Below are 27945 nucleotides of genomic sequence, written 5' to 3'. Positions count from 1 at the left end.
TGCTCATGAAGGCACCCTGCAAGCCGGAACGTGTTGCCGGTTGAGGTGATACCAGAGGCTTGCTAATACTTGAAGAAAACATCCTGATCTTCATCCTGTGACTGTGCCAGCCTGGTTCCCTTCAGCAGGCAGAGGATGAGCGAGGGGGCGAGGAGGTCCCTGTGGATGTGGCTCTGTGAAGGCCCAGAAAAGCAACAGGCAGCTCCGTGCTGGGCTGGCATGAGGCCTCAGCCTGCTGTTCCCCATGTCCCCTCAGGAGAAAGGTTGGGTTTGCCCACTGGGTAAGGGGTCAGAAGGCAAATACAAACAATGTTTTCATCAATTTCTAACTAATCGTGACTTATTTGTAACTAATGATCAAGCCTAAGGTGGTTGTAGGTTATCTTATCTTGTTAGATGATTTGTTGTACCGCTGCTTTTTGTGTGAGAACATCCTGAGCGTACTTGTTCAGTCAGCCGCAGTCCATTAATTAACGTGGATGGCAGCTCTGTGTACTGGGTCGCTGGAAAGCAGTTCCAAAAATCCCACACATCCTGTACCTGTTACCTTTCCCTCACCTCGGCATCCCCCTGGCTCCACAGTATGTCCAAGGCTGTGGTCACTGCTGGAGAGGCTGCCTCAGCTCTCGTCCAGAAATGGGCTGGGAAGGTCAGAGTCAGTCCTTCTATTTTGTAGCCCTTTTATCTTCGGTTTCTCTCCCCTCAGGCAGCACTGTGTGCACCCAGTCACCCTGGCACAGGTGGGGAATTGTTCCCAAAAAGCAGCCATCAGCACTGGAGCTGCAGCACGCTAATGCTGAGGACAAGCACCTGAGCAGTGCCTCTGCAGCCCCAGGATTTGCTGGGCTGGCAGTTTAGCAGGGGAAGAGCGGTCGATAGGTTCAGCACAGCGAGGAAATGCATCAGATGCCCTACAGAAAGCAGCCTGCAAGGTAATTTTCGCAGCCACTCCTGAGGGCAGGTCTGGACTCCGCAAGCTGGGGCTCTCCCCTAGCAGAGCAGAGCACCTGCCCTCGCCTTTGCTGGTGCCCAGCCCGGGGGCTCGGCGTTTGCCGGGTGACAAAGCCAGGCGTGCTCGAGCTGCGCGGGGGCTCAACTTGCCGGAAGAAACCTCACAATTCTTATTTACCAAATTGACAAAATCCTATCATCGCAATTAAGGGGATATGTAATTAACTGTGTCTTAATTACAGCAGCTGCCACTTCATCTGAATGCAGCAATTTGCGGAGAAACCGGGGGAGATGCTTTAAATCCGTGTGTGCAAACAGGGAGAGCGCACACAGCGTCAAGTGCGGGGCTGCCGGGGTGGTGCGGCCGGCCCTGCCCGGAGGCACGGGGTGGAAGCAAAGCTTTGCTGCTTGCCACCCTGCAAGGGAACCCATTGCCTGTGGGTTTTGGAGCATTTTGTTTCACCTTGGCTCCCTCAGCTGAAGAGCTGAGTGTGGGCCAACCTCACGGAGCCCTCGTGGTGCAGAAACATTTGTGAAGAGCATCTTGTTCCTGATCCCAGCCTCTCACGCAGGAGCTCTGGTGGTGCGTGACGAGCTGTGCTGGGCCATGGTGAGCTCATGCTGTTCCCCATGGTGTCAGCCTTCTCAGCTGGAGCATGTTATGGGGACGGGCAGCTCACCCTGTGCCTCTGCACCCACCTGCAGGTACTTCTCCAACCCCTCGGGCAGCACCAGGGTGTGCTTGCAGCTCAGCAGCAGCTCACGGTGAGCTCCAGCCCCAGCGCACAGGCAGGATCTGTGCTACAGAGGGGAAGGGCTCAGGTCCTTTTGGCTCCACAGAGCCACAGAAACCATTTGGGCTCCATAGAAGTGCGAACGTGCCCCGTATGTTTTGCACATGAAGCGGGGTCGGGGCAGGAAGGACATCCTGCTGTGCCGGGAGTGCTCCCTGGTTTACTAACCAGCACCCGAACCATTTTCTGAGTGTTTCAGTACCTTGTGTTTCCAGAAAAGATTGTTTTATTAACATGCACATCAAAAACATGATGTGCCATTGCTATTTAAAAAAGGGCATGAGCTCCCACGGACTACTGTGTGACCAGGCTGTCCCCAGCAAAAGCACTGCTTAGCTGTCTGAAGCGGCCCTCACATCACACTGCAGGCCTCGAGGCTGCAGTCAACATCATCTCCAGGAAAAGAAAAAGTTAGGCTTGTTAAAACTTGTCTGTACTAATCTTTTAAAAAGCATTTATTCCTAGTGTATTTACACTCTGAATGAGGCTTCACAGGGAAGTTTTGAGAGCATTTCTCTTTCTGTCTGATTTGGGATGGAGTGCCAACCCCATGTTGTTGTTAATAGCAGTTATATTTGCATGGAAACATGCTCTTTGCCTCACTGGCCTTTGAATTTGGCTGCCTACATTTCTAAAAGTGAAATAATAGAGTATTCTGACTCAGTTATTTCCACATCAGTTGTCTGTGGTGTTACTGACTGTGCTTTGGGTATGGTCCTACCAGGAGACACTAAAAAAATAAATAATTTTTAAAAAGATGATGATGAAAACAAAGCAGCCTTTCGATTTGTTTAATCCCAGCAGAGCCTGTAGGCAGAAATGATGTGATTTTTGTAGCCACCAAGCACTTCCACTGATGTCGTTTGTGGGCCTCAGTACGGGTGCCAGGCATTTAGCTTTCAGTAACAGGGTTTGAAAACACCACTCAGAGGTTCCCACTTTGTCTGAGTGTCCTCAGCAACAAGCAGAAAAGAAATGTAGGAAATACAGGGCATGAGAAGAACATTTTTTTCTGCAAGTCTCCTGCTTTGTAGGTGCAGGGTTTCCATGCTGGATGCGCAAAACGCTGCCAGCAGAGCCACCTGGTGAAGACCTCCCCTGCCCTCCCACAGGTTACACGAATCCCGTTTGCTCTCCCACTCATAAAACTGGTGAGACAAATCTGCAGCTGGTCACACTGAGGCAGTTTTCTTCAAACATCTGCTGTGCAGTCAAAAATAGTTGTTTTTTTTTTTGACATCAAGGTGTCTGACGGCAGCTCACGTTCGACTTCCCGGAGGTGGTGTGACGGTGCTGCCACTCTCCAGAAGCGCTCCCCGCCCGGCTCCTGCTCTTTCAGGGGATGTGAAGGGATGGGGCCAGGACCCCTGCATCAGGGGGGGGCTTTCTGGCTTTTGCTAATGCGCCCTGCCTCTGACCTGCAGCATCTCTGGTAGCCAAATGCCAGGCCTCTCTCCACACGAGGCCACCGGCTGTGTCAGATCGTGGCATGTGAACAAAGGGCCGGGAGGAACGGGAATGAGATCACCAAATCCATTTGATTTATTCAGGCCTGAGACTGGGTCTTCTGGGTGAAAGTGAGTGCGTTAACCCACTGTGGGAGTTAATTCCTTGCCTAGTAATTATTCAGGCATCATTAAAGCACACATTGTGCTGGAGGTCAAATGAGATTACTCTAAAGAATTTGGAATGGGAAAAATGTTGGTATTTTTTTTCATCAGCCTAAGTGTTTAGTTATCTCAGTGTTTAGCTATTTATATTGAGGCTGTCACTGTGGCATGTCACTGTATAAACACAGGGATGCTCTAAATCTCTTATTATTTTAATGCCATTAATGTTCTTCAGCTGGGAAAAAAAAAATCCCCCCCGGATGATAATAGAATAAGTGGCTTAAAGTAAGCAGCAGCTCTGGGAAAGCTGCCGGTGCAGACGCACCCAGGCAGAACGGTGCTGGGCTCTGCATCACCCAGCACCCACGGACCGAGACGGCTCTGCCTTCACCTGCTCCTGCCCCCCAGAAGGCTGCCCTGCACCTGCAAACATGCACGGGAGCATGGCAGTCCAGACCTGCTCCCTGCTTTTTGTGTTGAGAGAGAGGAAAGGGGAGCAGCACTGCGTTATTCTCAGCTCTCGCGCCCGAGTGCTACTTTGAGCAGAGCTCCCCTCCGCAGAGGTAGGCTGGGTGCCTCGCTCAAATCATATGCTCTGGCACCAGGGGGGAGAAGCAACACATGGGCTGGATCAAGGAGCATTCTTTTCTTGGCGATTCACAAAGATACAACGTGTAATTGCAGATCCAGACATATGCTGTCCTTACTTCTGAAAAGGAAAATGCTTGGGTAATGGCACCGGGTGGAGGGGGATCCAGGAGCAAACCCAGGGCATACAGAGGAGTCGGCTCCTACCCTGGAGAAACCTGCCTGGCTTTCTGGTTGTAGCAGCTGGGGGACAGGAACTGGAAATTGGAAAACTGGCCCAAATGGTCTGGAAGTGCAGCAAGGTGGTGGGCCCCTGGGGAACATGGGGTGGCTGGGGAGGAAGTCCTAATGCTGAGGGTGTTTCAGTGCTGAGAGGGTCCTGGTGTCTGGCACACTTCTGTGTGGAAGAAAGAGGAAGGGTGAGAGCGTGAGCTGGGCAAATTAGGGACAACAGGCAAGGGAACTGTAAGCATGAAAGAAGCAGCCATACATTTTAGCCTGTGGGTTTCTTAAAGCCTAGAAACAAAGCTTGATGATTGGTCTGCTAGCTCCTTCCAAGTAACTTCTGAACTTTCCAGGCAGCTTGGCTGAGGGTGGTGTTCTCAAAGACATTCAGTTCTCACACTTCTGTTCCTTTGTGAAGAAACATCTGGGAAGAAAAGGTAAGTCCAAACTCACGGGAGCTTGGGTGCAGCGTTAGATAAAGGAGGGAGGTATTGTGAGCACTGCAGCTGCACAAGGAGCACTGCAGAAGCAAAAAGTGGTGCTAGAGGGAGCATGGTAGGCATGGGGAGCAGGACACGCAGTGGTAGGGATCCAAGCCCCATGCATTCACCCGCCCAGCAGTAACCACATATAATTCACTTCAGCTTGAATCTGAATCTGCACTACTGTGCCTGGATGGTGCGGGAGGAGAGCACCAAGGTGTGCAGACCCCAGACCAGGAGGAGCTCCCTCCTGCCATCTTCACAATTCCTAGTGAGACAGGCAGGCCTCTGGAGGCGCTTCCAGCCCCACTGGCTGGGAACCTGGCGCACAGCTGAAGGAGCGCGTAGCTGAAAGGCTTTGTTCCTGGCCCATAAAGCAGAGAGTGCTGAATGCCAGGCAGGGATCCAAGCGGCATCACTCATGTTTCAGCCTAGCATGCAGGGGACTGGTTCTGCATGTCGAAGCGGAGATACAGATTGCTGCCTGGGTTTCCACATGTCCTGGTTCAGGCCTTTGCCCTGCAGCAAGGGATCCTTGAACACAGCCATTTCCTAAGGAGGAAACTGTTTGGGACATGGGAGGCACCCTAAGGGTGAAAAGCACGTGGTGCAGCAGCAGGGGAGGTCCTGCTTTTTCACGTGTCTGCATTTCACCTCAGGTGTAAGGGCTGGTCTGTGCCCCAGCTGGGAGCAAGAACCATTTAACAGCCGTGTGCTACCAAGCACCAAAACATAGAAAACTGGGAGCACTTGTGTCCTGGGGTGCCACATGATCAGGTACTGGGGGAACCTGAAGAAGTGTCCTTTGTGTCTGCTTTTGCCTTCTTACCGGGTTCATCTGGAGCAGCTCCTTGTTGCCGCCCTGTTCATTGACCTAATGGCCTTACACCTCTTATATAATGATTTTGCAGGGTATATCTGGGAATCCCCTAGTCCATCACTTCTTCCCATCCTAGATGACGGTGTACAGGGCTGACCTTCCACAGCTGGTGGGACAGAAGGCTTGGGAGCAAGCAAAACTCTTCTGGGCAGGACCATGCAAATACCTGCTGATCAGCATGACTGTTTTTCCAGAAGCATGGACTCATTTTACAAGGCAAACTAGGCTTGCTGCACTCCTAGGGCATAAAGTCTGCCTGCTTTGCCTACCTGCTCCAGCCTGGCAGGTTGCTGGGCTCTCAGATTCATCAGTAATCAGCCTGTAGTGGCTGTGGGAGAGCAAGGATGGAGCCCTGCCCTGCTCTCCTGTAGGGTGAGGCTGCCTGAGAGCGAGCTGAGTGCTGGGGGAGCTGGCTGGATGCACCTATAGATATGTGGCAGCCAGCAGACTGGTGGCAGTCTGCCCTGAGCAATGGCTGTGGACCATTCATTTTCTTCAGTTTTTCTTTAGAAATATTACAGAAGAGTTACGCTGGGGCTTGCTAATTGAACCTGTGGTGGAGCCCATTTAACACCTCGGTGGAAGACTGTGGTGTTTACTTCTTGTTCTGCAGCAGCAGTGGGATCCAGTGATGTCTCTTAAAAGATAACTGGGGCAGAAATGACGCTGATGCTGTGAAATAGGTCAAACGTGACACGACACCTTATCCATTTAGCTGTGAACCCCACCACTGCTCCTCTGCCTCCGTATCGATTATCTGACAGTTTTGAAATGCTCCTGAAACCTTTGCCTGTCGCCTTGTATGACTGCACCGAGCAGTTAGCGCTGGAGAGGCCTCGCATCCTGCTAGCTGGGGGGTCTGGTTCTCGTTCCTCGCCTCTGTAATGCAGAAAGCAAGAGGGACATCTTACCACACAGAGGGCCTGTGGCTTACATCAGGAGCCAGGGGGATAGGAAATGTCCCCGTGGAGAAAACACGCTGGCCTTTCTTTTAGTGAAGAGTTTAAGAATAACGTCCAGCCAAAATCCTGGCCACCCGTGGCCACTGAAGGTCCAGCGGTGCTTCTTGCAGGACTTTCATAAACACCCATGTCCTGAGCATATCCCAGGGGTGTGTATGGGAATGTGCTCCAGCTTCCCTGATTCTGCTTCCTGATCACACTGCGAACAGGAGGCATCATCCCCTTCCTGCTCGGGATTTTTCCATGTTGTTAAGCCACAGGCACTCCAGCAGTCACTGCATATAGCCCCGGAGCTGGGAGTGCTTCAGCTGTGGACTCACGAGGTCCAAACGTGTCACTGTGCTCTGTGAAGTGCCTGGGAACGGCAGCCACTGCCGTCAGAGGAGCTCGTCACTCTTGGGGGCATTTTTATGAGTCTGTAAAATGTCCCTGCGTCTGCTAAAAATTGAAATATTAGAAAGGAAAAAAAAAAAAAAAAAGAATGCTATTGTAAGCTTCACCCTAAATCATTGGATCCATACGGAGGATTAAGGGCTGTGGTGGCAGAGGTGAGCTCCTGCAGCGCAGTCCTGTGGTGCCGCGGGGCATTAGGCAGACCTGTCTGGAAGAGACACCAGGCACCCTCGGCCTTGTTCTTCCCCTAATTACATGACTGCCACTGAGGAACACACGTAATGAGCACTTAAAATTAGACTCTGAGAGCTCTTGCTTAACTGAAGAGACTGCTGATATTTGCAGAGTGGTGCTCGGGCTCAGCCAGGCAGCGCTGAGCATGCTGCACCTGAATGGCTGAATACGTGAAGCACTCTCTTTCCTTTCTCTGTTTAATAAAAAACAGAATGGGGAGAGCCTGATTTTGCTTTTCAGATTTGTTTTGCTCATGTTTTTTCCAGATGTTCCTGAGCTTGCTCTTTACTTTTCAGCAACTCCTCCAAATAGCAGACTCAGCACGATCACACATACTGGCCTAAGACTATAGGGAACACAAAGCAAAAGGGGAAAAAAAAAAACAACACACAAAAGTCTTTTCAAATACTGTAGATTTCTGCTTCTTTACTCTCGATTTCTCTCTGGATTGTCAGATGAAATGCCCAGCGCTGGCACTGACTATTTCTGGAAGCAGAGCAGCAGTTCGTTGTCTGGGGGCTGGACTGACTTGTAACATGGTGGGATCTTGCCAGGATGCCTGGGTAAAGCTTCCTGCCCAGCACCTCCTTTCTTGCACTTTCATCACTACTAAATCGTAATTTTGAAGCTGATGGGCACTATGTCCCAGGTGACTTGCATCTCTGTGAATCTGTTCTAGCACTTCACCAGGTGGCAGGACACCAGCACCCACTCCCAGGCAATCCCATGGCTCCCCGGCAGTGCCAGGCTCTGCAGGAGCCACACGCTGGAAGTAGCCACAGTAAGGCTTCTGCCTTCTCATTATCATGTGCTCAGGGAATTTTCTACCCCTCCACGACCTCTGCTCCCTTGGTATCTCCAGCTTTTGCAAAGCACCGGCTGCCCTCCCTCAGCTCTGCAGCCCCCCCCCCCCCCCGCAAGGGGTCACCCTGCTGGCTGGGGAGCACTCGCTGTCCCCTGGCAGGACCAGGGTGTGACTTCCACACCTGATTTCGTGGGACAAACCGGGCATGCAGGCACGCCTGTCTGACAAATTTGGCCTGGCACAGGCTGTTCGGTGCAAATCTTACTGCAAATAAATGTCAGCACTAAGAGAAAAAGGAGTATTTTGGAGGAAAAAAGAAATATCTTGTGCTGTTTTGTGGCATTTGTGAATAAAATAATGAGACCAAATATATCACCATTGGATTTAAGCCAGATAAGTTCATACCATCTAATCCAGCTGGTGGATCATGACTCCGTTCATTATTTAAAGCAATGCTGTGGGAAAAGACACACAGCAAAGCTAGCAAGATGGTGCTTGAGCTGCCATCCTCCTGGCAGCCGAACAAATGCAGCGTGCATTTTCTCACACCAGCAGGGAAAGGAAAGGAAAATGTGGAGCTAGCAGTGAGCCCAGCATCCCCTCACGACACAGACTGAACCTCGCCCCGCATTTCCATCCCCTCTCCAGTCTGGTTCTGTGTTTCAAGTGACTGAAACAGTCTCCCTGTTCCTCCTGACCATGGTCTTGGGGGTTGTAGCATCCAGCCAGGAGAGCAGTGCTGAGCAGAGCACTCCGTCCTGCTTTTCACCCCATCTCCAGGGTGCCCAGAGGCAGGCACCAAGCACCCACTTTGCCACATTTCCCCCAAATGCACTCCTAGCCCTTTGCACGCTGTCCTCTGTGCACTTCTGTGAGGTCAGAAACAAAGTTCTTGGCTGCCTCCTTCAAAAACACCCCCAGCTGTCTTCTCCTCTTTTTCTCTGCGTCCCTCTGGCGCTTCTGCATCCTGACTTGCATCTCCTCCAGGGTGCAGCTGATGGGGCCTCACAGTTTTTGTGACACTGAGGGATTTGAGGAGTGTTTAGTACATCCTGCTACAAGCCCACACCCTCAGGGCCACCCATCAGGGCCCCCTCACAGGAGCTGCTGGACATTTCCCCAGGATCACTAGCACATCCCCATCCCCAAGCACCACCCAACACACCTTCCAGCCCCACAAGGCATCATGCTGCCTTGCAGTTAAGATGAAGTTTTCCATCTGGTGAACACTGTGAGTCCAGCACAGCTCCTGCAGCAGGGAGTGCATGAGTACTGTGCATACCTGTGGGTTTGAGACTTGGCTCAAAGGCAGCCCCCACCTCAGGTGGTCTTTCTCTGCTGTGCTACCAGGCCACATGTACCTGTGTGTGTACGCGCATCTCTTGTGTAAACGTGGGAAGATCCATCAGGGAGCATGGCATGGGCATGCAGGACTGTGCTGCTCCTCCTCCTCACAACTTCCACTCCTCTTCACCTGTTCAAAGGGGCTTTCTGGGGAAAAAATTGCCCACCCTTGCTTTATTACTCATGATATATAGCTGGTAGGACAAAGCATTTTTTATTTTTTTCTAAGTAAAATTAACAGGAATATCCTGGTCACAAAATTCGTCTTCCCTCTGAGGTTTGTTTTCCAGGAACACTGGTTCAGGTCTCAGAGAGCTGGCGGGCAAGACTGCCTCATCTCTCATGCATCTCCCAAATATACGAGACACAGGTCTAAATGAAAGCTCAAGGCACAGCCAAAACCACAAAAATATGATAAAGTAACTTTCCTGCAAATCAATTACACTTGCCTTTTTCCTCCTGTGTCTCAATCCCACAAGCTCTTCTGTCATCCATCCAGGTTTCCAAGAATAAAGCAGGGCAAGACAAGCATCACCTTCTAAGATAGGAAAACAGACTGACCCCTCTTTTTATTTTAAGGAAGTTTTTCCAGCTCTGCTTCACACAAAATAAAGAACACAGCGTTAGGCACCTACTTGCACATCAGCAGCCAAATCTCTGAGCTCAAACAAGGGGTGACAAGGGGCAGGAAACAGCAATGGCCTTGTTGAAGCACTGGGTGCTTCGGCAGGCTGGTGGAGAACAAGGAAGCACAGGAGAGTTATGAGAGCCTATAAATGCCCAGCTGTAGGTGTGGTGCATTTGCTGTGTGCTCAGCAGCTGCTTGGGGTGGTGATTTTGGGCAGGTGGGGCTGGCACTGGTGGATGTGAGGTGGATGGGAGCAAGATGGTGCCTGCATGGAGGAGCAGAGTGGCAGACTCTTGTGTCCCAGCAGGATGAGCATCCAGTCAAGGCTGTGGCTCCAGCACCACGGCCATCGACCATTTCAAAACCCTTGGTTTTGGCAAGGCTGGCCTTTCTGGTGGCTTGGCAGTGGCCTCTCTCTGGTGCGAGGTGGTGTCAACACCTTCTCACCCAGCATTGCAGGCCCCTTTTGGGACATCCTGTGTGGAAATCCCTCTGATTTTGGTGTGGTGTGGGGCTGGCTGGGGAGGACAAGGAGCCTGGATGGGGACAAAGATGAGCACAGGGAACTCGTCAGCACCCCAGGCGCTACCTAACCGCAGGGGAGCACGACCCGAGGCCACGCGCAGTGTGCTGAGCCGCACCGGTTTTATTCTCCGCCATGGCTTGAGGTGCAGGAGCCCTGCACAGGGGGCTCGCACCCCCGCCGCCCCCCTGCCCTCCGTCGCTGCCGGCGGGGCCGGGGATGCGGCGGGCGAGCAGCAGAGGGTGCCGCAGCCCCGGCGATGGGAGCCGGGCCCGGGCGGCTCGGACGCTAGGGGTCCCTCCCCGCCCGCCATTGCGGGCTCCGGGCGCCGGGCGGCGGCGAGGGGCCGGGCTGGCCGCGGGGCTGCTGCGCGGGGGCACCTGGGGGGAGCCCGGGGCAGGGCCGGGGGCCGGGGCCTGCGCCCCGAGTGCTGCCGGGGGGCAACGGGGCCGGGCCGGGGGAGCCGGGGGGTCGGAGCGGCCTCTGGTTGTAGGGCACGTGAAGGCAGGAGGCGGCATTCACGCGCTGCTTTTTGTTTCTAACGCCGTGCCCCGCTGGGTAATGCTGCCCTCCAGCTCGGGCAAATGTCCGGTGCTTGGCTGAGCACAGAGGGCAGCCGAAACCTCGGGGCAGCGGGGAGCGATCCGCACCGCTCGGGTTTCCCGGCTGCCAGCGGCCCCAAAGCGGAGCCCCCACAGCGCCCTGAGCTGGGGACACCCTGAGAGGCAGAGGGGATAAAGGCAGGTTTAGCGGGGGGGGGCACTTTGCTCACTGATTTTAGGGCTGCGATGAATCCCGACTACAAAACCTGACTGAGAACCAAGCAACAATCGAGAGTGCAGGAGGTTTTTTTTCCTTTCCTTTCCTTTCCTTCCCTTCCCTTTCCTTCCCTTTCCTTTCCTTTCCTTTCCTTTCCTTTCCTTTCCTTTCCTTTCCTTTCCTTTCCTTTCCTTTCCTTTCCTTTCCTTTCCTTTCCTTTCCTTTCCTTTCCTTTCCTTTCCTTTCCTTTCCTTTCCTTTCCTTTCCTTTCCTTTCCTTTCCTTTCCTTTCCTTTCCTTTCCTTTCCTTTCCTTTCTTTTTTTTTTTTTTTTTTTTTTTTTTTTTTTTTTTTTCTCCCCAGAGACTCTGGGTTTTGTTTCAGAAACTTCATAGGCGTAGGAGCTGGCTGTAAAGGTTGAACCAGATCTATTCCAAGTTTTATCTGCTTCACAAAAGTCATTTTGGCAGCCAGGGAACCGACAAGACCTGAATCCAAAACCCAGCAGAAGTTCCGTGTTAGAAACTTTAGAGAAGGAAAATGTCTAGCACTTCGAAACAATGTAGGCTTTCATGTGAAGCTCTTTGAAAAGTTAATACACAGCAAAAAGTCCTTGGATTAAATATTGTTTGCTTGCACTGCGAACTGACATCAAGTCTAGGGTCCGCTACCTAATAGGAACAGTTTGCAGGGGTGTGCAAAAGAGGCTCTGAGTGCATATTTGTGTATGGCACCGGCACAGAAAAGCTGTGACAAGCAACTGAATGAACTAAATGCTTTCCCTACCAGAGCAGTTCAGTGAGTGCATTTAAGGCCACTCCTGCCCTCCTTTCTTGGTTGACATTTTCCTGGCCCCGCATGCTAATGGAATCCATCCTAAACTAGCAGGTATCACCTGCCCCTGCAGGGAAGCAGCAGCATCCTGTCCTAGTACCTGCCACCAGTGAAAATTTGTGGAAACAGCTGAGAAAACTCAGATAAAAGGCTTTATCTTGCAATTGTAACACTTCTGCTGAATATGATTCAGAGCAGTGGGAATCTGAACCCGATATAAAGCTGCTGCTCAGCATCAAAGCAAGCGTCATGAGCATCACACCGTGTCCCAACACTGCTCTTCTGAGGTCCCCGACATGGGGCTTTCCACTCACCGAAGACCTTTTAGATGGGGCAGCAATTGCCAGGGGGGACATGATAGCCAAGGAAAGTGGAATTAGCCGTAATACAGATGGGGCTTGCGTATCACTGATTCCCTTTGAAAAATGTGTTCATCCTACTCGTTATTTGAATTGTGGCAGCAGCCAGGAGTCGCAGCAGTGGAGCAAGCCCCTCTGTGCACAGCTGAGCAAGGAAAGGACAGCGGGGTCTCCGCTTGGTTGCGATCTGAGCAGTACTCTTCCTCAACCCCCTGCAGAAATGGTCCCATCACAGGGGTGTCAGCCTGGCTGTGGAGGAAAGTCTGCTCCACTGGGAGCTGTGGGCACAATAATTAACAGGGAGAAGGAAAAGGAGGAGTACTCTCGGTTTGTGGAGAGCATAAGGGTATCATAGGAAACTTCACAACCCTAAAGGCAGTTGGGTAAAGGATAATGCTGCAAAGAGTTGGACTGGAGGATATTTGCTGTGTAATTTTGCACTCACGGAGTCATTCACATCCTCACAGGTTGCGTGGTAGCCACCAGTAAGAAGGCTCTGGCCGTGTGGGGATGTCAGGACTGTGGGTGTGGAAGCTGGAGTCTATCAGGCTTCATACGAACGGTCCTCGGAGCCGCTCCAGGAAGAGTGCCAATTAAAACTGACATTAACCTTCATCAGTTATGTTCCACAACTGCCTGGACATGGTAGCTCTTAAATAACATCCTTGGTCTTAATAGCATGTTCTGCCTCGTGAATCAGAGCACCCTGGCACATGGCCTCGTGGTGCAGGGGGCGGTGGAGCAGTCAGTGCCTGCAGCGGTCCCAGGCTGGGGCTGAGCAAGCCTCACTCTGCTGCTTTCCCTGCTGGTATATTTTGCTGCTCGTGTGCGCCACGTAAAGAGCACGGAGACATTTTAACCTGAATTTTCAGGCAATGTGTCGTGTCTTGGTCTGAGAATCCTTGTCTGCATTCTGCTTTGGCTGTCCATCTTTTCCTGCCTAATATTTGTTGTGTTACAGAAATCAGGTCTGAAAGGAAAACTGCACGGACATGTGATCTAGAAACTTTCTGGAAGCACCATCAAGGCAGACACGCAACTTCTTTGATGACTTTTTATATTTAAGTGCTTTCCTCCTCTGCTTTATTTCTGGGTTCACATCAACAAAGGTTTATTATTTATCTACTTCAACTGTGATGTCTACTTCCAGGGCTGCTATTTAATTATTTTCCTGTAATATGCATCTGGAAGCATTGTAGTTTCTTTCCTCTGTATTGCAGTGCATGTGATTTGTTTTCTTGCTATCCAGCTGGATCATACACTTTTATAGGCAGAGATTTACTTCAGTGAGACTCCTGTCTCGAATTAAACGTCCTCACAGTTTAAGAAATCATTATATCAGCTGGGCGATGCGCGGCCCTCAGCTGGGGCTGCAGAGGGACAGGAGTTACGGACCCCCACCCCAGGCTGTCTGCGAGGCATGCTGTGGTTTCAAGGCAAGAAATCCCTTTAGCATGGTAATTTGGGGAGGCTTCAAAAAAATACAGATGCTGGAGCCATTCCTTATCATTTGAAGCTTTTCTTTGAGACCCGCACCTGGACAGCACGCACTGAAGATTAAATGTCAATTCAATCTTTCTCCAGTGATGTGTTGTTGCTTTTCTTTTTTTTCTTTCTTTTTTTTTTTTTTCTCTTCTTTTCCTAAAGATACATTTAAAGGGCAGCTCATTTGCATAACATTTTCATATCCCTGGTCTTGAGAAGGCTTAAGGAGTCAGGGCTCTGATTTGAAGTCTAATATTCTTACCTTTCACTGTGGCTGAGGAAAGGAGGACACATCACTGAAAAATGTCTCAATTCTCTTCGTAAAAGATTGTTGTGTAGACTGGGGAAGACAGTCAGTAAGGGGTTAAGACAGTAGCTAGCGTTACTGTTGGGGTTTTTGATTGCCTTACCCCAGGCATTCGCTGTGGATCCTCAATGTGAAATGTGGTGGAATTATTGTGAGGACGTGTTGTTTAAATATTAAACATTAATGTTCTTCTTTTGATGGTTAAGCCGGTATTAAAACCGTTAATTTTTCATTAAAGCACCTTAAGCCAAATTTGTTTAAGCCCTCAGTTTGCTGTCGTCTTCAGGGTAGAAAACACAAAGTAAAAGCTGTGCAGACCTGCGGATAAACAGGAGAGAAGTGCAGGAGCCAGCTACAGGCTTCCTCACACCGCGGAGGGGGGATGAAGGGGAAGGGAGAAGCAGCAGGAGGGGAAGGAAGAAGAGGGACAGCTCTGGAAGGAGAGGACAAGGGAGGAAGAGATGAGCACGTACAGAGCCACGGGAGAGGCAGTGCCACGCTGTGGTGGGGTTCGGCCCCGGCTGCCTCGTTTCATCTCAGCGTCGTGGCAAGATCGCCCCAGCTCCCAGGTCCTGATGGCTGCGAGAAGGGGGGACCTGTAAAACCACGTCTGCGTTTTCACCGCTGCTCTGCGACCGCCAGCGAGGGATGGCAGAAAAATAACTGCTAGGAGGTGTTTGTGCGTGATCCTTTGGTGCATAAAATGGCTTTAAGCTGCGGTTGGCGGGTGAGGTGGTGGCTGGGCAGGGAGATGGGAGAGGAAGCGCTGGCTGAGGCTGCCTTTGCCAAGCAGGGAGAAGGATTTTGCAGTAATTGAGATGTGAAACGCTGAGAGTCTTGACAAGAGTTTTAGCTGTACAGATGGGTAAGGAAGGCCATATCTCAGAGACGTGCTGCAGAAAGAATCTGCAAGCGGCAAAGCGCGGGCTTGGACGGGAGCCCGGGGGAGGCGCCGGCGGGAGCCGCTGCCCAGGTGACACCGTGGGGCGAGGATGGAGGTGGTGGGATGGAGGGGCGGGGGGCTGGAGGGTGGGTGAAGGGATGTGCGGGGCTATCAGAGGTATGGGGAGCTGCCAGAGGGACAGGAGAAAGACGGGCAGCCGTGTTTTTGCTGGGCATAAGCCGATGGCTGCTCATCCACAAGATGATGAAAGACTTCAGAGTTTGATGCAGGTAGGAAATGGGTCTCCAGCAGAGACATGGGAGACACAGAAACACATCCCTAAGACCAGCATCAATGAAGCCTTCTGGTTCTGGGGTATGAGGATCCATCCAAAACCTTGCCAGGCAGACTGGGATGTGCAGAGGTGTTGTGTTTCTCTCTTCATACCCCTACACAGATGCAGAGGTCAGTGCCCTACACGACTAAGGACTAGCACAATGCCCTCTATCCTGTGAGATTTCCAGCTACACAGACCAAGAAGTGACCCATTAATATTTAATATAGGCTATTTTATTAGAAATATCAGGGAAAACAAACTCATATTTAACTTTGGTTATTGGACTCTTTTTTTTCTTAAACACCACTTTTTTGTTGTTTTACCAATCCAATTAACCCTTAGGAGAAAATCCCACTCATTTTAATAAGCATGTCACCTACAAGGACCTGCAGCCATGTCACAGAACTACTCCAAAATTGGGGGGGGGTCTTAATTCATGGGTGGTGTGAGCTGAGCTTCCGGCACAACTGCACTGATGTAACAGATGGGTCAGTGCAAGCTGCGCTGTTTTCTGTTGGATTGTGCAGCAAACTACATCCGTGCTGCTGGTCGTGCTTCTCACCTGAATTATTTAAGCCCCTTCCTGTAAGGGCCAGCTATGTGTACTTCTCCCCTCCACTCTGTCCTCCTCCTCCTGCCTGTTTCCTTCCCCCTCCACCTCAACGTGACCAGCTCATTTGCAACATTTCTGCTGCAGCCCTGCCGAGATTCATTTTCACTTTTTCATGGAAAAATCAAAATCTTTGGAATTAAAAGCTCCCAATATTGAATTGTCAATACCAGGTGAAAATTGCACTCTGCGTGACAGTGGGGAGAAGGACGGGCTGGGCTGGCGGTGCGGCGGCGTGGCACCAGCGGGCTCACGTTTGAGTCACATGGGATGATCAGGTCAAGTGTTTAAAAAACAAGCAAACAAACTAAAAAAGGCGATGGTAACGGGGAGGGCAGCAGAGAAGAGTGGGGAAGCAAGTTTTCCATTCAGAAAATGGGAGAGCAGTTTCCCTGCCATCCCATTTACAAAGCATTAGCAGAAGCGGGGCGCAGAGTTTCTGAGCAATGGGTACAACTGTGGAAAAGCATTAGGGACTTGTGAGGTCCCTGAAGGGACAAACTACTTCATAGGTGCTGCTCCCAGGCCTTTCTTTTCTGGCCAGGGCTTTCAAAATCTCTTCACACTTTTTGAGCACCTCCTGGCTCCCTCCCTCCTGTGTCCACGAGCCCTTTCCCAGCTGGCCCCGAGTGAAGCCAAGCATTGTGTGCATTCACACATGTGTAAGTGGTGCTGGAGATCCAGTAGTGAGGGGCTCTGTGCCGTAGAGTCTGCCCTGAACATTGGATACTCTCACCAGTGGCCTTCAGGAACGTCCAGGAGGAGAAGGCTTCCCGATTTTATTCCCGGCTCCTGCATTTCCATGCTGGCCGTGATGCACCGGGGAGAGCGTGTGTCTCAGCACTGGGCCACATGCACCTGCAGCGGAGAGGGAAGTCAGTTGCAGTGAGTGTCATCTAGGGGCAAGGAGCAGCACTGAATTGGTAAAATAAAAATAATAATGACTCTTTATTACATGAAGTTATAGTTAAAGGCAGCTAATGTGGTTTTTCAAAGCATATTAGTAGCACAGGAGATCTGAATAGCAGCATACCACTAAGTGGAAATCATAAGCTGCCAGCTAGGCGTTACACAAAAAGGCTGTGCAATCAGAAACACTCCTCTTGGGTGTTTGGGAATAGACCCACCACACACTTGTGTCCCGTGAAGAAGAGAGCAGGGTGGATGCTCTGTTCCCAGCCCCGCATCAGGTGATGGCACTGTCGCAATCACACTGGGAGAAGTGTCCCCCGGCCAGCTCACTCCGCAGAAGGTGAGTTTTTCTTTGCCAGACCGGTGTAAGGCAACATTTAAAGGCTGCCCTTGAAGAGTGGTGCCCCTCCCTGTGTGCAGTAACTGCGTTTACCATCAGTCATTACATTAATGGGACTCTCAGCGCAGGTTTTTTCTGAAGTGCAGCTTGTATAATAAACAATTATGGCAGAGGTTTGATTAGCTCCCGTTACGGACTCGATCCGACATCTGGGGGAATCTCTCAAGGTGACGTTTATTATCCATTTTCTGCACAAGAACATGTTCAGTTGCCTTCCAACAAGTCAGCAGACAAATGCATATTTTCCTAGACTGGTGTCATTTGTAATTTTATTGGCCACTACTTCTCTCTTTAAAGAGACTGATTCTTCATAAGCTATTAAGGGTTACACAGAAACTTGATTTTGGTTATTTGTATATCTGTCTGTTGGACAAAACCAGCTTGCCTTAGCCATGGGCCCAAGAGCCCAGCCGGGCTGTGCAGTGCTGCGCCTTGCCCTCCCTGAGGCCTGTGGGCTGCCCTCCTTCATGGGCATCTTCAGCTGCTTTTGTTTGTGTTTTCCTTATGAAGAAGGTTTTATTTGTCATTAAGTCCCCGTTTCTTATCTGCCAGAAGCTAGGGAAGCATGACGGTGTCTGTGGGAAGGGCTCGGGCATTAAACCACTGCTAATTACCTGTGTGCAGCACTGCGAAGGCACCTAGTTACCACAGGGCAGAAAGTGCCCTATGCTGGGGGATGTGTAGGGGAGAGAGGCCACAAAGAGGAGAGGGGATATATGGGGAGGTAGTGAAGGAGCTCCAGGGAAGAGGAGTCAGGAATTGCTGAACCCCAGAAGAGTGAGTTGTGGGTCATTGATGGGCGAGGAGAGGCAACTGGATTAAAAAAAAAAAAAAAAAAAAAAAAAAAAAAAAAAAAAAAGAGAGACAAAAAGAGACAGGAGAAACAGGAGTAAAAATTAAAAAAAAAAAAAAAAAAAGGACTACTAGGTCACAAAAAGAATGGGACAAACTGAAAGTACATATAGAAACAAAAGGAGGCTGAGACCAAGTTTAAAAAGTGAGATGGGGAAGCTGTGTATTCATTCACTGCTGCTTTCCCTGCCCTAGTGCCCGGAGCACACTGCTTCTCCCAGAGTTGTGGCTTGGCCAACAGGCATGATCAGGATGTGGTGGCATGGAGCAGGTGACACCCTGGTCCCAGACCTTCCCCTGCCCCTGCCTTGAGGTGCAGCTCTGGTGCTTGCAAAGAGGGGAAAGCCCAGGGCCCCTCTCCAGAGGCGTGCAGAGGGATGGGCAAGGGCTTGGGTGCTTGGACCTCGTTTTGGCCCTGGATGGAGCTGGGATGCAGCTGGGGCTGGCTCCCCCTGTCGCATCCCCTCCCCAGGGATCTGCTGTTGGGATGGCAGCCAGGGCTCAGTCCTGGCTTTTACAAGACTCACATTTTGCAAACTCCAGTTCAAACCCAGTGCTGAATGAGGTTGAAAAACCACCAAATGGCTGCTTGCAGCAATCACACCGTGTCTGCATCGGACCCCCCATGCCAACGAAAGGCAAACTCCTGGGAGGCCAGCTAGGGCTGCTGGACACTGGGCTGGGTGTCTTGCTTCTCAAAACGACACCATCGCCCTGCTGAGGTACAAAAGCCTGCCCTTCACCTCCACACAAACCAGGATGAGGTCCCGAGGGGGCTGGCAGTGGGAGGAAGCACTGCTCCCACCCGGAGCAGAGGACGGGGCTCTGGGCTGTGGCACGCAGCCCTTGGCTCTCCCTGCCACCAGAGCACCGGGGCTGAGCCGCCTGCAGCCAGCGGGCACCGGCCCCGTGGCAGTGCCCATGGCACGTAGCGTTACTGCCCGCCTTGCTGAGGCCCCCTCGGCTAGCCCAGCAGAGAGGATTAAGCATAAAATTTCACGATTCCCTCCCCGCCCCGCTTGTTTGCCGCGTCTCTGCTCCTTTCACAGCGGCGATCTGTCACGGGGAGCACGCGGGGCTGGCCGAGGCTCGCCGGGCGGTGGCTGTCCCCTGGCGTCCCGGTGTCCCCGGCAGAGCTGCAGCAGCCAGAGAGCGCGGCACCGGCGCACGCCGTGCCGGGGGCTGCAGCCGGAGCCTTGGCACCGCCGCCTGGATGCGAGGTGGCAACAATGGAGAGGCGCCGGCTGCCAAATCTCAACACAGCAGGCAGGGCTGGGTTCAGCTCTAGCTGAACACAAGCCGTGTAGGACCCTCCATTTTGGAAGAGAGCTAGCAAGGTCTGGCACTTGGAATTCTTGGCATCCACAAGTGTCTTCACTCTTTCTTATCCCCTCCTGTTCCCAGTAGATTTTGCATCCTTTACAATGGATAAATTATACATGCAGAGTTTACTCTCCTACCCGAGCTTCGAGAATACCCCGGTGCCAGCCAAGGGAGCTGGTGCATGGGGGAATAGCCAGGAATGTTTAAAATAGTCTGGCCATGTGACTTTGGAGATTGAAAAAAATATATATATATTAAAAAAATCCTTTCCCCCAGCACTTCAGATGTAAGAGAACTTTCTTTTATTGCAGGAGGGAGCCATGAACTGGTGGTCCTGGGCCAGAAGCCCAGGTTTCCCTCCTGGCTGCACCCGTAGACGTGCCCAGGTCCTTGGGTGAGTAGCGGGGAGGCAGGGCCAGGACAGAAGATGGGACTCATGTGGGCATCAGGATCCGACCCAGGCCAAGGAGTGAGCTCTGCATGGGGAGCGAGGTGAGGCAGAGCACGTCTGTGCTGCCCTGGCTTGCACTGGGTGACTGCCACCAGGGGCAGGTGTACCTGGGCACGTACACACACATTGCTCCTTGCTGGTGCTTGGTGCACAGAAAAGCAGCCCTGGAGAGAAAGCTGTGGGTGGTGCAGATCCTGGTCTGTGCAGGACCAGCTGGGATAAGTGTGAAGCTCCTCCTCGTGCCCTGTCCCCCTCAGCCCGTCCCCATGTCCCCAGCGTGGGGGCACTGCCAGGCCTGACCTGCTGTGCCCGTCCCGGGACGGCGCTCCCGCTCCTCCGGGGGCAGATGGGCAGCCGTGCTAACGAAGCTTTTAATTACGGCTACTGGCTTGTGCTACAGGCATCCGAGTCTCATTTGAATGCAGGCAACTTTAAGCTCTTTTGGCAGTATAAAAGGGCCTCAGAGTGGATTCCAGTCACATGTGCACTTGCTTTTAGGCTCCAGCACGGTGCCAGAGTGATGTAAAGGGGCCTCCGTCAGCCGGAGGATCAGGCCCCGCATATTTTACACTCTTTTGTAGCTTGCTGTGACTCTGCTTATCTCTAACAGTTAAAAACTGAGTGCCAATGGTCTACACGCTGGATACGTATCATGCAAAACCAAATATAGCACGGCTCAAGAACACTCTTTGCATAATGTACATATGTATTTCATTTATTTTTGTAAAAATTCTGCTTAAGCATATGGAAGGGAAGGAGTGATAACACTGCCTAGAGGCAGATATAATGTGGTCAGGCAATGTGCAAGCTTCCTCACACAGCTCGAGGAATGTGCCTGAGTTTGGAGCTGTTATGTGAGTCCTGGACAATTCCTTAGCAGCAAGTAGGTCATACAGATGACTGTGTGACAGGGGTCTTCCTTCCCATCAGATGGCAGAGAGCCCCCAGACGCATTTCACCTGGGGCTTGTCTTTTTCTAACCCAGAGCTATGGATGTGCAAGACTCTGGCTGAAAATAACCGTGTAGATCCATATTTAGGAGCCTGCATGCATGGATTTTTCTTCAAACTTTTGGCTTGCCACATCGACGCTGTCCTACCAGTGATTCTACAAACCCTCTATTTTACATTGCATATCAGAACCACTACAGCCATTTGCCAAATAAATAAATAAAAAAGTAACAGAAAAAAATAGCTGCACTTAATAAAATTTAAACTCTTTGTTGATTGTCCTCCCTGCCTGGGGACAGCCAGCCAGGACTGACCCCAGTACCTGGCAGTGCTTTAGATAAGCTCTGGTGTTCTCCAAATGTGCCTCCATCCATGCTGCTTTTTCTTACTTTCCTTGTATGCAGATGAAACCGTATTTTTGAAAAATGGAGTGGCTGCTGCTAGAGATTGGGGTAAACCATGTGTTTGCTGTGAATTGTGCATTCATTCACTCTGAACCGCCTTAGGAGCGCAGGCATCTGTTTGTCGCCGCGTTGGGTGTTACCAGCTTCTGGATGCTTGCCCAACGCCAGCCCCAAGCCTCTGGGGCCCTTGGCCAAACCCGGTGGCCTGGTTGTGCTGGGGGGAGGCTCCCACATGCCTGGTGTCTTGCCATGGTTTTGGCATGGCCATTTGCAGGATGGCACCCCGCAGTACCCCCAGGGCAGATGCAAAAGCCGGGAGCACGGGAGCCGCATTCCCTGGTTGCATGCACCATTTGCCCATATTGATCTCTGCTGCATTTGTCCCTGATTTTTTACAGGTGCATGTGATGGGCGAACCAAGCACACCAGTACTAGCTGTTTTTTGTGGATCCAGCAGTGTGCGAGGCATTTTGAAGCCAGCTGCCTGTCCAAGGGTACACAGGTTAAGGGCTGGTCATCTGAGCTTCTTGCACCTTGGGTGGAGAAGGCACTGAAAGAAAACCTTCAGTTCATATTTAAGTCTGTCTCATTCAGGGAAACACCAAAACACACCTCTAGCAATGAGTGGATAATTTAGTGTAAATCTGTACAAAGTGGGATGTGGAGAACACACTTTAGCTAAGCCAAAGTCAATGGTCTCGACCTCTGAGTAACATCAGCCCTGGGCTGAGGTCCCAACAGGGTCAAGGTCTAAACAGCTTGGAGAGATGGGAAGGGTGAAGAAACAGAGGTTACAGAGATAGCCCAACGTGGTTACTCATGGGCATAGCTGTGGGTTTAACTTGTGGACACTGGTTTTATCTATGTGTTCACATAGATTTTAGCCAGCAGGCTTTGTTTTAAAAACCGGGGGATTCTGGTGTGCGGTGTTAACTTACTGGTATGCAAGCACTTTCTGTTGAGAGGCTGCTTTGCAGAAGCAATTAGAAAGACTGATCTGAATGGGGAGAGGTTGAAGCAGAGACATTATAGGAGGACAAAGAGCTGTCAGAGAGCAAAAATATGTAACAGAGGCAGCAGCATCCAACAACAAAATACCTTTTTCTGTGTCATGCTCTCCGTTTCTATCCTGAGCCAAATTTTAATCTAATTTTTTTTTACTTGTACAAACTGATTTGCTTAATATAGTCTTATGCAGCTGTAACCGAGAATAAAATTAGATCTTGGTCTGCTAATTGGGGCCTTGACCCAGAGGAGCAGTTAAGCACACGCTTAGTGTGAAGTATGGGAGCTGTTCCCCCGAGTCAGCAAGGGTACGCCTGAGATTTGGGTTAAGCACCCTTTCAAGGATTTGGAGCATACAGTTCACAAGGGCTGGTATCTAACCTCCTCCCTTTCCTGCTTTCGTACATCAAACATCCAAATATCTTCATGTGAAAATAGTATTTCAGAGGGGAGCGCTACAGCTTTTCTACCTTCCACGGAAAAAAATTGGCCTCCAAATTAAAGGTTGAGTTTCAGCTTAGGAGAACCGCCAGAGCACAAAGACATCTCTCCTTTACTTACCTCCATCCCTGTAGCACCGGGTGTGCGTGGTTGTGCCTGCAAGGGAGGAATTAGAGCGAGGTATTTGGGGGAAAGTCTGTGGTTCATTGCGTTGCATGTTGTATGAGGCCAAAGGACTGGATTTTAATTTAAACGATTAATTTAGAGGGAAGTAATAAAACAGTAAATCGAGTAAAGATTTATTTGCCCCCAAAAAACTCTGAAATGTCTCCTATTTTTAGAATGCTCTGCAAATGCTTTTCATGCAAATGTACACGCACGTATACATACGTATGTATATCTCTGTTATGTAAATCATCGCTGGCTTCTTATTCACTGTGTTAACGAGCTTTGAAAAGGCTTTGACATTTCCTTCTCTGTGCAGGGATTTTTGTTTTTTAAAGAAATAATTAAAGCCGTGTATCACAAAGGTATTTTTAAGCAGCCAGACTCTGATAGCTGTATTCAGGCTGAATGTGATCTCATTGTGCGAGTGGTACGCTGAATGCCGACCGACCTCCCATCACTGGCTTACAGCTGGCGCCCAAGTTCCTTGCTGATCTGGTGTGATGTGGGTGCTCTGTGGGGTTGGGTTTGCTCCCTGGGAGCCAGGCTGAGGCCAGGAGCTCCAAAGCATCTCACCGGCAGCCACAGGGTGGGAATTACACCGTCACTTTCAATGGCAGTCCTTCACCCAGCAGAGCTCTACCTGGTGTGTTTAGAAGTGACGGCTTTCCAAAGAGCCTTCTTCTTCAGGTGAGGCGAGCCCTGCTTTGTTCCAGAGCTGGGAGCCCGAGGAGCCAGGCAGGTGCTGTACGTGATTTCACCAAACATTTCCCCACAGACAGGGTGCTTGAAGGGTGGCTGTACTAGGGATTCGCTCAGTCTCCCCACCCTGCCAAAAAGCCCAGATCTGGCCCCTGGGGCCATGGGGCAGCCTTTGCCTGTGGGGCACAGTCACACTGAGCCCCGTGTCCTTGCTGTGCCCGATCCACAGCCACAGCTCCAGTGATGGCACCGGGTGGGTGCCAGCACCAGCTCTGGGTGCTCAGCACCCACCTGGGTGCATCTTCTGGAGCGAAAATTCGGTTCTTCGAGTCACCGTGTGAGCCTCCATCCTGCTGGCAGGGAGTCAGGAGATGACTACTGCGGACCTCTTCAGTGCAAAACCACCTCTTATAAAGTCATCAAAACCCAGCGGGAAGCCAAGAATTCCTGAGGCTGGATTGCGTCCCAGAGTGTCCAGTAAGCAAAGATGTACATTACACGTATGCCTAAAATGGAAACACGAGCTGGTGCTCGCTTCCACAGCTTCAAAGGCAGCAGCCAGCACATTCTCTCTGGAGCCCAAATGCTGGTCCCAGCACACAGCCCGTGATGCCGACGGGGATCAAAGGTGAGCGCCAGGTCCCAGCCCACAGGCGCTGGAGCATCTGCAGCGCAGCAGCCAGCTCGGGCGAGCTGCACACGGAGCTGTCGGCTCCCACCACATCTGTATGAGGGCTAGAACATGCAGCAGCCAGAAAACATCTTGGCATATCAGATTTATTTTTTTTTTTCTGTAACTGGAAGGATGTTTCTTAGTAGCAGCTTCTGCCCATGTCCGTCAGCTGCTTTGTGTGACTTTCCTTTTCACTTTCAGCTGTCTGTACTGAGTGCCAAAGGAAATGAAAAGGGATTATTTTACACCCAAGTCATATATCCCATAAGAAAGGGAGCACCCTGCTGTGCCAGCTAGTGGTTTCTATACAGTGGCAATGCATAGAAAACAGATACTGACTTTGAAAAGTAAAACTCTCCAGGGAGTTGCTGCTCTCCCTGAGGAAATACCATTTACTGTGCACCAGCTCCATTTGTCTGAGGGACATTTCTAGCATGTTTCCTGGATTTTAATGTGGTGCAGGTTGTCACAGCACACCAAGACAGAGAACAATGGGCTCAAAGGATTGGACATTGTGGTTATAAATACTGTTTTATTTAGGAAGACTAGTGAAGGAGCAGGCAGTGGGGACAGTCAGGTAAGGGGCAGAGCAGTATTGTTATTCACCGTGGATGTCCCTCTTGGTGAACCTGGACTAAGGAGGGATGGTCACCCCTGTGCTGGGTTTTTGCTGGGATTTCAGCCCTGAGCTCCGGCCAGAGAGGTGAAACCAAGCAGTTTCCATGTCATCTGCGTTCTGTGAATATCCATCCCTCCTGCTCAAAAAGAAAGAAAGAAAAAAAAAAAAAGTAGAAGGAAAGGAGAAGAAAGAAAGCCTCACATTTTCTGTGGCATCTCAAGCTGGGGGGAAAGGCCAAGATAAATGGATACTTTCAAGGTCATTAGCTTGTGGAGCTCACAGTTTGTATCGCCCTGCCAGAGCTCTGCTTGGAGAGGTTATAAATGTTTTTCAGCTGGAGCAGGGAGCTCATTGTTGGAGTTTGGATCCTCTGCTTGGCTGACAGTGAAAAATCCCAATTCTGGTGGAGCAGGCCCCCCCTCCCGCCTGGAAGGTCTTTTGTCTATTCATCTGTAGCAGAAAACACAATGAATTAGATGTGCAATCGCAGATACTGCAGTGCCTTGCCAGCCTGGATGCCACCACCAGAAACGCTCCTGGGCAGCTGACCTTCCTGGCAGCCCAGCCAAAGAAACACAAGGTGAAGGTGTTGTTTGCTGCCCAAGGAAGTTACCTTGAAATGATGGCCAGCCCTCTCCCATCTCACCCTCTGGCAGCCCCACGGGCTGTGGTGGAGGGACTGAGGGATGGACAGAGCCAGAAACGTGGGGCAGGGAGCAGGCTGCTGGTCCTCACCCCGGCAGATGTGGGTGCTGCCCTGCACTGGGACAGGGGCAGGTGTGTCTTTTGCAGCCTCTGAAGCAGGGGCTGCCACCACCCTTCCAGACTGTCCACATTTCTTCAGCCTTTTCTGACTGCTCTGCCACCCAGCAGTGCTGCTGCATGCAGGCGGGTGTGCTGAAGGGCAGGGGGCAAGTTGCCTCATCATCCACAAGTACACCTGGAGCATCCTTCAGCCTCCTCACCCTGCCTGAAGGCTGCTATATCATGCTAGGTAGGAGCTATCTTCCTTCAAAATCAGGATTTCTCCATTCCCCCAGATGCAGGCTTAGTTTGCTTGGCACATCGATGCTGCTCCCGGCATCATGGGCTCCACAGGTTCCAAGGGACTCAGAAATGCTGCAGATAAATTGCTGTTTGGGGTCAATGCCACAGGCTGAAATGGATAGAAAATTCCAGCTATTTGGTGCACAGTCAGGCCAGATGTTTTATAGCCTCTGGTGGAATATCAGTAGATGTATTTCACAGCGGTAAAGGTCAAAGATGGACTCTAAAATAAGTGGAGCCAGCATTTTTGATGGCTCTCAGATTAGAGGAATATTTACTGGCAGATAATATCTGCAGAACAAGAACATCTCGGTCAGGGACTGGAGAAGACTTTTAGCAACAGCCAGCACCTCCAAGAGCCAGGTCTCCCAGAACCCTGGGATGAAATGGAGGACCCACTGTGCCTCCATGGGGGCAGCAGGACTTTGCTGTCTCCCTTTGGGGCACCCCAATAGATGGGGCCAAATCCCTTTCCCTCCTGACTGTGCAAGGTCCTCCAAAAAGCTGCTGCTCTGTAGGGATACCTAAGCACAGAGCAACTAACATTTATTCCCACTTACTCACACCAGGCATTGCAAGATGGTCAGACTGATCTAAGATTTCACTGCCACAGGTCCATTTGGCTACAGAACCTATCCCCAGGATAATCTTCTGTGTAAGTTTTAGTTTGTATAAGATTTATCCCCAAGCTTATATAAAGTAGGAGCTGCAAAAATACAATTCAGAAGTGGACAGGGCATGAATTAGTGGTGCTTTTTCAGAGGTATTTCTTAAATGGCACACAGAAATACTGCGAACAGATGTTATATTGCTTTTAGAGGACAGAAATGGGTCAGACCTTATAGCAGAGTCTCTAACCATCATGTAGTCACTGCTGTCCTATATTTCTCAGGATGGGACCAGGAAACACTCCTGGTCCAGTTGTCTTAAGCAGCATAGGTGTGCACGAGAGGAAGGTCTGGCTTCCTGTATTTTGTCTCCAGGAGAATAAGTGGCATCCAATTCTGAGACAGACAAAAGAAAAACAATCATCCCAGATGCTACCATCCTAAGAACAAGAGGCTGGTGAGCAAACAGCTCCCAGTGGGATGCAGTCCCAGCAGCTGCAGTGCCCTGGATGCAGCGGTGCTACATGGACAGGGCTGGAGGGGAGGAGGAAGGCCCAGGAGGGTAGTGCTGGACACCAGGGCAGGGGCAGCAGCCGTGTTGGGGCACATCCCTCTGAGGACCAGAGGCAGGTGGCAGGTTGTGCCTGTGGCCTGGGCAGAGCTGACCTTGGCAGTGGCGAGGAGGATGGAGATGGTCATGGGGTGCTCACGGGACTGCCTGACATCCAGGCCTGCCAGAAACGTGCGGCCCCGGGCGGGAGCCAGCCTGTTCACCAGTGTCCTGGGGTGACCTGGAAATGGGGCCTCTTGGGGCCGACTCGATGGCTGGAGAACAGCCTATAGCTCCCTGGACAAATGTCTCACCTTCACCTCAGCACGGCCAGTTTGGCTAGCAGAGGCTTATACTGCAGTTCTTTTTTAGAAGAGTTGATCTTTTGTTCACGTAATAATCTCTCTTTATGGAAGGTCTTCCTGAAGAATTGGTTTCAAGTCATCTGATACTGGTTGGAAAGTGAGGTTTCCCTAAGCAGCAATGGTTAAAAGATCATGCTCTCTGTACCCGTGCCTCTCTGTGTTGACAGGCCAGTCCCTGGTTGTGAGTTACAGGAAAGGGAAAAAGTGTACATGGGCAATATGTAAGTGACTCCTGCTAGCAGGCCTCCAGAACAGCAAAAAGCAGGTCGTGAGATTTTAACTCTGCTGGAGACATTAGCAAAGGTTCCCCCACACCCCCACAGCCCAGACTTCTTCTCCAGCACCCAGAGCACAAAAGCAGAGGGGCAAGGAGGGCTGTGCTCCACGGGCAGGGCAGAAATCCCAGGTGAGGTCCAAGAAGGTGAGGTGCCCTGCTGTGTGGGGCTGTGTGGAGGTGACAGCCGGCCCACTGCCAGCTGCCCCATGT

At 51.1% G+C, this 27945-nt stretch overlaps 1 protein-coding gene across 1 annotated transcript in view; it reads left to right on the top strand.

The window, feature by feature from the left end:
• Positions 1-1612: 1612 nt before the first annotated feature.
• Positions 1613-27945, top strand: part of LOC311434677 (uncharacterized protein) — a gene marked incomplete at its 5' end in the record, with an annotated part of 44767 nt that continues 18434 nt past the window's right edge. Inside the window, 4 exons of the mRNA XM_084514998.1 lie at positions 1613-1716; positions 3170-3316; positions 3764-3918; positions 4522-4605. Coding sequence (XP_084371124.1) covers positions 1613-1716; positions 3170-3316; positions 3764-3918; positions 4522-4605 — 490 coding nt within the window. The remainder of the gene's footprint in view (positions 1717-3169; positions 3317-3763; positions 3919-4521; positions 4606-27945) is intronic.

Source organism: Aythya ferina (assembly GCF_964211825.1).
Source record: "Aythya ferina genome assembly, chromosome: 3".
Taxonomy (NCBI): Eukaryota; Metazoa; Chordata; class Aves; order Anseriformes; family Anatidae; genus Aythya; species Aythya ferina.
This window is presented reverse-complemented; position numbering and strand designations above follow the sequence as displayed.